The following is an 11,295-nucleotide window of genomic DNA, read 5'->3' on the forward strand; positions in this document are numbered from 1 at the left end:
TGAATCCAGCTCACAGCAGCGATGCTCAGGCTCTGCGCAGGCACCTGCAAGCCCTCTGCTCAGAGACACATCCTGCTGCTCGTGAGAAACCCCGATGGATGCATCCACCTTTGTCTGCCCAAGGAAAAAGTTCCCCTTGGCAGTGGCCGTGCCCGGCTCCTGCGCTGTCTGCGGAGCAGCGCTTCCCCTTTCACAAATCACATTTTGCATTCTGAGCATGCGTCTCTCTCCCATGCCATTTTTGTTTTTCAGATAACCAGTAGCTTAATTAATCAAGGGAAATGCATCATTTCTGATCCTCTGCTCTGCCAGCCAGGCCTGGGGCAGCGGGGAACGCTTCCCCCAAACTACCACTGGGCACCACCAGGTTCCTGCCCCAGCACCCACCCTCCAGCACCCTCATCCACTGCCACTGCCTCTGCCCAGCACTCACACAGTCGCTGTGACACACAGAGTTGATTAAAACCCTCTTAAGATTCAGCACAGCCAGCAGGCAAAATGTCAAATCAGAATTTACCTATTTCCACTTGCTCTCTGTGCACATACAATCAGGTTTTGGGGTCTCCATGCAGGCAGGGGGAAATCACAGGCACAAAACGTACTACACAAGTTCCCATTGACTTTGGAGCATCAACTGAATCATGAGCTGAGCCGAGCTGTCAGTGCTGACCTTGCCAACACACACAGGTTTAACCAAATACCTGGAGCCATCTTTCCAGTCACCAAGCAACAGACCTGAGCTCTACCAGACCAGAAACAGTACCTGCCACGACCACAGGGGTTTAGATTCTGCAACTCGCCCACATCTTCAGCTCTGGTGTAACAGCAGGGTCCACCTTACCCAAAACAACCAATTCTGATTGTTACAAGCTCGAGGCCCTTGTCCATAGACATCAAAATGCCATCAATTACAGTAATTCAATTAAGATCGTTGCCAAAGAGAAATCCACTTCAAGCAAAGGCCCAACATGAGAAGAGCTGGTAGAAGAGGCAGTTGGGCAGACACGAGCTTGGGAGCACTCGACTCCACTTGGGAATGCTAACTGGGGATCTGCAGGGCAGTGGGCGCTGTGTCCTGCATCTCACGCACATGCAGACGGGCTCCGTGGGCATGCTGCGAGGTTGCCACCTTCACGTGAGCCGTGCTGTAAAGAATTAATTAGCCCTGTGCTGGATTCCCAGTGGACTCCAGCAATTATTAATCCAGTTCTGAGACATCCACAGGCTTCTTTTTGGTGGAATTTGGACCATCTTCCTTTCCCAGAGAAGTTCAACTTCTCATCTAACCGTATGCACTGGGGATAACACAGTGTCAGGCTGACAGTGAGCAACCACCCATCCACTGGGTGATCCACCTTCCCTGCAGCATTCCAGGCTTCCCATCACAGACCTCGCGCAGCCCATTGTGTTTTTGCCAGCCCTGCTCCTGGCCTTGCTGCCAGGAGAACACAGGATACCTCCATGCGCTACGATGCATGTCCTTGCCTGCGCTCCTGGGGACATCTCGGAGCTACACTGAACATGAGGAACCTCGGAGCTGGTTGGAACCTGCAGGTACCTGCTCCAGAGCTCCCCAGCCACCGCCTGCCCGCACAGGGACAGCTTCCATATGCGGTAACAAACGCACTCCGAATCCCAGTGGGTTTTGTAAAGGTTTATAGTCCTTTGCAGTGATTGCATGATACATTTCTTCCCCCGTGACACAGCCCTCAGACCGGGAAGCGCTGCCGGCAGCTTGCGCTCCACCTCCCAGCCACCGGGCTCTGCAATCCGATCTACACTAGCTGCAGAACATCAAATGCACTTTCAACATCTCCATTTAATATTTACATTCAAGCAATTAATAATTGGAAGCTTATAGTTTAGACATTTCTAATAGCAGCAATTTCTATAATAGCTCGTTTAGCTTTAGATAACCATTTTTTTTTTTTGCACATAGAAACACCACATGTGTACAGTATCAAAAAATATATACCAGGGATGGTCCTGCGGGTGGGAAGGAGGGGACGAGACTAACAAATGCTGAATGCTTAAAAAGGAAAACAGAAAATATTCATTTGATATAGTTTATAAGGTGATCTAGGGACTCCATAAATCTAGGCTTTATATTTCATTATATAAATACCTACAAATAAATATATTAGCGTGGCCCAAGAGCGACCAGCTTTCAGCTCAAACAATACATTTCAAGAACACCACGTACAAACGGGAGCAAGAATCACTCGACAAGTTAGCACTGTTAAAATATAATACTATAACTCTGAGTAACTGGTGGGCCCCATCCTCACGGGCCCCTATGGCGGGGCGGGAGCAGCGGCGAGGACACCCCGCGTGGCGGGGATGGCCGTGGTGCCAGACCCTGTCCCGGCATCCCCTCAGCGGGGACCGCAGGCTTGGCCTCCACGGCGCGGGCACGGGGCACACGGGCTCCGGGGAAGGGGCACCAATACCTTCAGGGGAGGCTGGGGGGCCAGTGGCCCCCGGGGCGTGCAGGCAGCTCCCACAGGGAGCAGCCACCGTCCCACCTCACACCGTCACGTACTCCTTGAAGGTCACGGTCAGGCAGTTTGCGGTCACGTCTGTGATAATTATATTCCCAAAGAAGGGTTTGAATTCCTGCAGGGACTCGGCCTCCTCCTCCTCCTCCTCCGTGGCCTCCCGGGGCTGTGAAGGCTCCGTGGCCGGGTTCTCTGGCGGTGCTGGTGGCACCTCCGGCTTCACCTGCGCCAGGGCCAGCTCGCCCTCCGCCCGCGGTTTCACGCAGCGCAAGTCTATGGGCTCATCCAGGTCCGAATCCAGCAGGATGACCTCCGGCTGGGCGGGCAGCTCCGGCCGCTCGGGGGCCGGGGGGCTGAGGCAGGTTGGGGCACTGATGCTCCGCGACGTCAGGCGCTTCTTCCCTGGCTCCCGCTCCGCATGCGGCTCCGACAGGCACCGCTTCCGCGAGCCGAGGCTGGAGAGGTTCAGTCCCATAGAGGAAGGGCCGTGCTCACACACAGGGTTCAGGGACCAGGGCACGAGGTCCGGCTTGGTGGTGAGCTGCAGGGGCTGCTCTGCCGGAGGAAGGGGCAGCTCCTTGGCCACGGGAGTCTTTTGGGGACTCTCCTCGAGCTCCACAGCAGGCTGCTGGCCCTCATCCTCTGCTTTGCTCAGGGCGTTGCTGCCCACCACCCTCTCCTCCCCTGGCTTCCTCCAAGCCTCCAGCTTCTCCTCCCCACCCTTCTTAGGAGTCCTCTCCTCCGCAGCCCGTTTCCGGGGAGGCTCCCCGGACTTGATCTTCACTGCCTGCATGCCGTTCTCCATGTACTTGCTCATGACGATCACGATGCGCCCATTCTTGTTTTTGTTCTTGACGATCTTCATCTTGCCTCCCAGGCCGTTGCTGGTCACCCTGTCCCGGGGGGGAGGCCCAGTACCACTGGACAGGTTCTTCTCAGCTCCGTTCTTGCTCTCTGCAGCAAGGCTCTTCACCGGGCTCAGCAGGTTTTTGGCTGGGCTATGAGTCCACTTGTCTGGGTGAGAGACCAGGGGGCTCTTGTTACTGTCCAAGCAGGTCTGGTTCTGCGGCTCCTTGTTGCTGGGCTGGTAATGGGGCTCGTACATCTTGGGGTCCGGCTGGTAGTGGTGGTGCTTCTTGCTGTTCAACTGGTAGTAGTACTTCCCCTTGCTGTGGGACTGGTGCTTCATGCTGCTCTCCTTGCCATTGGGCTGGTACTGGTGGTGCTTCTTGCTGTTGAGCTCATACTGGTGCTGCTGGCTCTTGCCAGAGGAGCCAAGATCCAGCTTTGGCCTGTTGTCCACGGCCGGGTCCTGCAGCCCAGTGAGGATGTTCGAGCGGCGGGCGAAGGAGGGAAGCTGCAACAACACAAAGCAAGGGGCTGTGGTCAGCCGGGCCCGCAGAACGCAGTGCCAGTGCTGCGGCAGGTGCCAAAGGCACTGGTGAACCCCCCATCCAGCAGCTCTGGTTACGGGATGCTGCATCACAGGGCGCAGGCGGCCCCAACCCACTCCAACTTAGAGGCTGTGCATTGCTCCGGATTAATGAAGCAATGAAAAGAAGAAAAGCACCCTTCAATCAGCTGTCTGGGAACAGGGGCCGAGCGGGACGCCGCTGCCAAGCAGCCTGCTAATGCCACCCGGCTGCAGCGGGGCTGGGGCTGCCTGATGAGCTCAGCACTGGGGCCTGGGGATCCCCGGGGCACCCGCCCGGCTCCTGAGCATGATGAAACCCACTGCAACCGGCTCCCAAGGGGTGGGACGGGGCCGTGCTGTGGGGCTGGGCTTCCCACGCCATTTACCTGCACAACCAGCGGCTTTGGCTTCGGCCCCCGCTTGCGGTATCCCATCAGCTGCTCCTGCCGCTCCCTGCGGGAACACGGAGTCACGGTGAGGTCCGACTGGCGGCACACGGACCCCCGGCTGCTCCCCGTCCTGCACCCCACGCGGGGCACCCCAACCATCCCGCTCCGGTGGAGCCGGGCTGCTGGGGGGAAGCAGAGCCCGCGGGCAGGGGGTCCCGCAGGAGGCGGCGGCACGGGGACACGGGTGACCCGCGGAGGGAGCCGGCGCCTGATGAAGGCGCTGTCCCGCCTCCCGCCGCTGCGGCGAGGGCTGAAGTTTACAGCTTGCGCCGAAAGACTACAGGAAATAAATGCACGGAAAGCGAAAAAAACCCAGCAGCAGCAGCAGCAGCAAAAGCCCAGCCCAGCCCAGCCCGTCCAAGCGCAGCGGCGGCGGCGGCACCGCCTCCTCCCCTCCCCGCGCCCGCACCGAGTCCCCGGGCGGCGGGAGCGCGAAGCGCGGCGCGGGGGGAGCGCGGCGCGGGGGGACCTTGAACTGGAGGCGTCACCCGCGTCCCCGGGCGCCCGCCCCGCCGGGGCCGCGCCCCCGAGCCCGAGCCCGGGCCCGTCCCGTCCGGTGCCCGTGACGCAGCCGCCGCCCCCCGCCCGCCGCTCACCTGTTCTGGAAGGCGATGAGCAGCCGCGGGTCCAGGATGTTCTCCTCGGGCTCCCACGTGTTGTATCTTGCGAGAGGGGAGGAGAACGGCCGTCAGCCGCGAGGCCCCGCCGGGAGGGGCCGGGGTCCCGGGCAAGGGGGTGCCCGGGAGCCCGCCCGCAGCACCGGGCCCGCCTGGGAGTTGGTGATGGGCGCGGGTCCCGGGGGGGATGGGCGGGGAGGGGGGGCGGCACGGGGACGGAGCTGTTTATTTAGCGCAGTTATTATTCCGGAGGAATTCGAGGCATGTCATGATGAAATTTTCCAAATCCCCTTTCCCGAACCCAGGAAAGCGGCCACGGCGCGGAGGAGGGACCGGGCCGAGCGCCCCCGCGCCCCCCGCCCGCCCTGTCACGCAGCTCCCGAAGCCCCCGCAGCGGCCGCGCTCGCTCCGCCGCCGGTGCCTCCGCCTCGGCGGGCTCCCGGGGCCGCTCGCCCGCCCGGGCTGCGGGTTATTTTTGCGGTTATTCCCCCTTCCCCCCTGCTCGCCCCCCCCCCCCGCTCGGTTCTGCAATATGGAGCCCGGCTCCCGAGGAGGGAAAGGGGGAAGGAGCCATTTTCTGGTGCACATCAGCCGCCGCCTGCCCGCCTCGCTCGGCTCCCGCCGCCGCCACCACCGGGCCCCGCGGCCGCCTCTCGCTGCCCGTCCGCCCGCCGCCCGGGCCGGGGCCCTGCCCGAGGAACGGAGCGCGGCGCAGCCCCGCCGCCGGGCCGCCCCTGCCCCGGCCCCGTCCCCGCTGCCCGCTCAGTACTCACTTGGGCGACCATCCCCTCCATTTCACCAGGTACTCGACTCTGCCCTGCGGAGCGCGGGAGGCAAAGACACGGCGTCAGCTGGACCCACCGCCCGCCCGGTCGCCCCCCGCCACCCTCCGCCCCTCACCTTTCGGATCCGCTTCTTCTCGATGCTCTCCACCGCAAAGACGTGCTCCCCCACCGCCGGCAGCTCCATGCTGCACCCGGGAAGGGCCGCGCCGGGCCGGGCGTCCGCGGCCGCCGCTGCAGCCGAGCTGGGCTCCGGCTCCCGGCAGCTCCCGCCGCCGACCCGACAGACACTGAGCCGCGGCACCGCAACCCGTGCAAATCCCGGAGCGAGACGTCAGGGAGGCGGCGCCTCCCGGGCCCGGCTGCCCGTCAACGGCGGGGCCGGGGGATTGGCGCAGACCTGCCGGGGAGCGAGGCGGGGAGGGGGCGGGCGGCGGGGGGGGGGTGCGGGCAGCCCGGCCCCCGCCCCACGCGTGACTCAGCACGGCCCCCGCGGGGGGCGGTGGAGCCCCGGGGCAGGTGCGAAACCCGCAACACGGTGGGGGGGGAGCAGGCGGGGGCCTCCCCACGGGGTCCGGCCACGGGGGATGCGCCCCCGGGAGGGCTCCACGCCACGTCGCGGGCTGCTGTGGGCGCGGGGAACGGAGGTGCCCACTCCTTGCACGGCCCGAGCCCGCTGCCTGCTCCCGGGGCCCGGCCCGCAGCGGGCCCTAGCCCGGCCCGGAGGATCCTTCGCCGCGCTGCGAGCCGGGCGCTGCTCGGAGGGTCCCCGTGGTCGCGGGAGCACGGCCCGAGCCACGCAGCGGCGGGGATCCTCTGCTGCAGGAAGGCCGGAGCGCCCCGGGGAAGCGGGCCCCGGGCAGGTGGCGACGGGTTTCCCTCGCCCGGTGCCGGAAGCCGCAAACGGCGGCGGCGTGCGGGGACCGGAGAGCACGGGGCGGGAGGCTCCGCGCACTCGTTCTCGTTCGAGCGGATGACGGGGAGCGGGCTGTGGCCCACGCGTGTCCGCGCGGAGCTGCGGCTTGGCAGCGGGGACGCCTCAGCCGTTCCCTGCTCTGCACCGGGAAACGTGGCGGTGCCGAGCGGAAGCGACCTTCCTACCCCTGGGCAGGTGGAGCGGGGCCAGCCGAGCACCTCCCGGTGCGGAGCCCCCGCCGAGGGCACGGTCCGCTCCGGGCCTTCCGCGCCGCCGCTGCGGGAGCTGTCCCTGCTGCCGACCCCCGCGGGGCAGGACGAGAACGAACGTGGGGCAGGTCCCGGGGGTCTCTGCTCCTGATGTTGGCCGGGATCGGTCCTCGCAGGTGCCAGAGGACCGGAGCCGCCGCTCCCTGTGCGCCCCGGGGCCGGGGTCCTGCTGCCGCCGTCCCCTCTCCGTCGGGACTCTGCCGGTTCACGGACGGAGCGGCCGCTCCCCGCAACTTTCGCGGTGGTGCCGGAGCCGCGGGGCTGAGCCCGAGCGGCACCGGGACCCGGAGCGGGTCCTCTGCCGGGGGTCGGGCCGTAGCGCCCGTCCGCCCGAGAATGCGCCGCGTTCCCTCGGGGCCGTCCCCTCCTGGACCCGGGGGCACCGCTGAATGTCACCGCATCGGGGACCATAACAAAGACGCAGCCGCCGCGATCGCGGAGCCGAGCCAATAAAAAGCAAACTGATATTACAATTTTGATTTCCCTGGAGGGCCGAGGGGGCTTAATGTAAGAATTATTATCCATTGTGAACCGCAGCCCAAAGCAGCGCACGTGGCCACGCTTAAAGTCTTATTTTATCTATTTTTTAACTTAACCGTTTTCCTGAGAGCCACACATCCATTGAAATTTATGCCAACGGAGTTTGTTAACCCTCCCCTTTGACATTTCAAGCTTCTCCTGTTGCCAAAGGAGACAAGCCGAGCGCAAGCCACTAACGCTAGCAATAAAACTGGATGCCCAGGGATGAGCAGGATTTGGTGCAATTCATCCCCAACTCCGGGCCCAGCCGGCCGGGAATGCTGGGCTCTTCCCAGGCCCCCGGCAGGAAGAGGAGATAAGGAGGGCAGGGCTAGCTGCCTGCGTATATATATAAAATACATATATATTTTTAACCGTGTGAGCAGACATCCTTGGCATCGCGGCAGAACCTGCCTCGGGAGCAGGCTGAGAGGTCACTGATGAAATATAATATTAAATAAATTTAAAAAGGTGAAAGCAACACCGAAAACCAACATTAAAAGCATTTAATGCTTCATGGCTCCCACAGCTCGGTGCCAGCTCCCGTCCTGTAGGCTTCTGCAGGATGTTCATCTGCTTTCTGTTACCAGGCTGATTGCACATGATTCACAGTAATGATTGTAATGGTGGTGATTTTCTCTCTCTTACCTTGCTCAGATAACAGCAGCTCATGAACTGATACATCATCCCCTTTGTCGAGTCGAAAGAGGACACCTTATTTGAACCACGTAACATACCCTAAATGAGGAAAGGAGGCAACGCTTCCAACTGTTGCCTCCTCTTGACTGGCTGGGGCATATCACGGGGATGAGAAAAGGGAGAGGAAGTTTCCAACCTAAAGAAACCAGAACCAGCTGCTGCCTGCTGGAGCCAAGAGAGTGGTTGTTTCACACCACACAGATTATGATTTGCCCGTCTGGGGGAGGCACGAAGGGCAGACACACGTTCTGTGGCTGCCACACACCGTGCAAGGTCTCGGGTTCCTTTACACCCACAGAGCATCAGCAGCCACAGGGCCCTGTGCCCAGTGAAGATGCCAGGAGCGGGCACAGACCAAGCACAGGGGCTCCAGCAACCCCCCCATGTGCCCTGATTCTGCATGGGGCAGCCCCGGGGCAGCTGTATGACAAAACCTCCAACAGCCAGAGCCAGATGTGCTTCCTGCAGGTGCTGGGAAACCCACAGAGGCAACTTCCCCTCAGATACTCGCTGGCCACGTTCCCTCCTCCTGCCCAGAGCTGGGTTCATTGTTTTCATCATAATTTACCAAATTCTTACCCCAGAGCCAGGGCCAGGTTCTGCCCCTGAAACACGAGGCACTCACTTCCCCTCGCCCCTGCTTGATGCTGCTATCAGCCGCACTGATTACACATGCCATCATTTCTGATGTTGCTCATTAGTCTGTATCATTATTAGCAATTCAAACCAGCAATTCTTCCTCAGCTGTAACCCTCCAGTGCCACCCACATGACTCCAAGGCTGCAGTTGGGGTGCCCTGGTGGGGCCAAGGGTTCCTCCTGGAGCCCCAGGGGGCCAGGATCGCACCAGGCAAAGCACCAAAGAACAGAAAGTTAATTCATGAGTAGTTACAGCATTCCTTCCAAGGCCACTTGCTGGGGCCAGACACAGATTTTGTGACTCATATGAGGGTGTCCTTGGAGGGGGGGAGTGCTGGTCCCATTCATTCCTCCTACCTGGTCACCCACAGCCATGGCCAATGGGGCTCCTGGGTTTGCCCTTCTGCTTTTGTCAGCCCTGGTTCACATCTGGAGTTGTGGCCAGTTTGAAAACCAGGTTATAATAAAGCCTGTGCTGAGGTCAGCGCCGTGTTGGAGACAAGAAAAGGACGAGTAGGTAGGCTTGGGGAGGGGGAAAAAGCAAACCCACAAAAACAAAACCCACCACTCAATCAATAGGATGCCATGAGGTAAGATGCAGACAATGAAACCCTGCTCCAGGTTGCCAAGGCAAATCTGTCAATAGAGTATTGAACAAGCAGATCTGACTTGCAATTATTGTCTCCTTCTAAACACAAGCTGCCCCTTTGCCTCACGGTTCAAACCCACCACTGGTGCTGAGTGACTGCTGGCCAGGGCTGGTTCAGATGATGAGGGAAGAGACAACTGCTGGCAGCTGGGCTGGAATTCACTCCAGCACAGGCGCTGAAAACCCCTGGAGCATCCCAGCACCTTCACTCCAGCAGCTGAAGTGACGTGCGCCCTGCCCCCAGTGTAACGGGCTTTCTAATGCAGCAAAACCCCCTTTGCACAAACCGTGTGCTTCTCGGTGCTCTCAGGAAAACATCCAGGGCCGCGGAGCACACACGAGCATTTTCAGACCCTGCAGCAGGAAGAAAACCGGTGCTCGGGGTGCCTGGCGCTGTAACGCTCGCAGGGTCTGAGCGCTCGAGGCTGGGGCTCTCAGTGCGGAACGAGCTGGTGGCTTTAAACCCAAGCACAGCAGCAGGGTCTGGAGCTGCCAGCACCCACACAGAGGCAGCAGCAGTGGGAAAATCCAGAGGCAAACCCCCCTGAACTGGGTCATCACGTGGAGCTCCAAAGGGCTTCACAAGCGCATGGCTGCAGCCGCTGCCGGGGCCACGCTGGGTGGATTTTCTCTCTGGAGCCGCTTCCAAGCACGGACGAGGAGAGGCTGCCTGCAGGATGCCCCCGCATGAGGCACGTGTCCGTACACCGTGTGCTTCAACAAAGCACAATGGAGCCTGCTCCCGTGCAGGGGCTGAGGCACGGGGTGCGCGTGGCAGTTACCCGGGGTGCTCATTGTGCGGGCACCCTGGAAGCCCCCATGGACGGGGCAGCCCTGACGGAAGGAGGTGACTGCCCAGCCCCATGGAGCTGCAGGTTGGGCAGCGCCTAACAGCAGGTTCCAGGAGACTCCATCCCTTGGGAACTTGGATGGGAATAGCCCCCCTTCCCCAGGGCCCTTCTCCGCTGTGTCTTCACCCCCAGCCTTAGGCATGGGTGCCTCAGAGACCATCTGTCCTTAATCTTCTTAGAGTCAGCAAGTCAGGAGAAATCCAGAGGAAAGAGGCGCTGGAATCCCTCTGTCCCCAGCCATGTCCGTCCTTCCACAGCACAGGGCTCAGCACCCACCTGATGGGAGCAGATCCTGCCTGCCCCGTGTCCCATGGCAGTGCGAACTGCCTGAGAGCACCGGCGGTGAACACTGGGAAGCATTCCCACTCAGGAAGAGAGCAGGGGGCTGTGGGGTAGAGGGAGATGGGAACTCTTCCCCTGCTTACTGCAGGGAGCCCGGTGAGCATCATCTGCCCTATGAGCAGCCCTGCTGAGGGCTGAGCTCCGAGCTCCCTTCCACCTCGTATCACTTAAGCCGATGCTGCTCCTTGCAGCCAAGAGCAGTGATGAGACTTCTCTCCATCAGCAGTGGGGCTGCGCATGTCTCTCCATGAGGCTGCAGTCACTGGTGGCAGCAGCGAGGAGCCGCTCAGCCCTGTGGAAGGACCGAGATGTTGTGAGCACGCTTCTCCAGTCTGCTCCATGCACTCCCATGGGAAAACAAACAGCACCCACAGGCTGCAAGCCCCAGGCAGCTCCGCTTCGGAGCCGCTCCACAGAATCAGACAAGAAGCCACTGGAGTCGGGTAGAATTGTGGACACAAACCCAAGTGAAGCGTATTGCACAAAGGCTCCTCTGCAGCAGAAGCCGCACAGGGAACATCAGTGTCCCATGCACAGCCCAGGAGCCAGGATGGCTCTGGCTGGCCCTGGCATAACAGCCCTGAGGTGAGTCTGGGTTTTCCTCTCCCCTCTCCAGGCAGATGGGAGCTGTGCTCCCCTTGCAGAGAGCGGG

The 11,295-nt window shown here is 61.3% G+C and overlaps 1 protein-coding gene across 1 annotated transcript; it reads right to left on the reverse strand.

Annotated features, from left to right (window-relative positions):
• Positions 1-1,639: 1,639 nt before the first annotated feature.
• Positions 1,640-6,086, reverse strand: CBX4 (chromobox 4). The gene is made up of 5 exons (XM_057414214.1): positions 5,879-6,086; positions 5,752-5,795; positions 4,958-5,023; positions 4,299-4,365; positions 1,640-3,855 (listed from the first exon to the last, which is right to left on the reverse strand). The coding sequence occupies exons 1-5, from the start codon at positions 5,945-5,947 to the stop codon at positions 2,527-2,529; spliced, it is 1,575 nt and encodes a 524-aa protein (XP_057270197.1). The 5' UTR covers positions 5,948-6,086; the 3' UTR covers positions 1,640-2,526.
• Between the last annotated feature and the right edge of the window lie 5,209 nt (positions 6,087-11,295).

Source organism: Pezoporus wallicus, unplaced genomic scaffold, assembly GCF_028554395.1.
Source record: "Pezoporus wallicus isolate ANWC-B61680 ecotype Strahan unplaced genomic scaffold, APGP_CSIRO_Pwel_v1 contig_11546, whole genome shotgun sequence".
NCBI classification, from domain to species: Eukaryota; Metazoa; Chordata; class Aves; order Psittaciformes; family Psittacidae; genus Pezoporus; species Pezoporus wallicus.

Excerpts from the sequence above, each read along its gene's own strand:
- CBX4 (XM_057414214.1), bottom strand. The coding sequence starts at position 5,947 with ATGGAGCTGCCGGCGGTGGGGGAGCACGTCTTTGCGGTGGAGAGCATC. Across the intron at positions 5,796-5,878 it reads AGAAGAAGCGGATCCGAAAG|GGCAGAGTCGAGTACCTGGT; the intron begins GTGAGGGGCGGA and ends CGCGCTCCGCAG. Across the intron at positions 3,856-4,298 it reads CAAAGCCGCTGGTTGTGCAG|CTTCCCTCCTTCGCCCGCCG; the intron begins GTAAATGGCGTG and ends GTGTTGTTGCAG.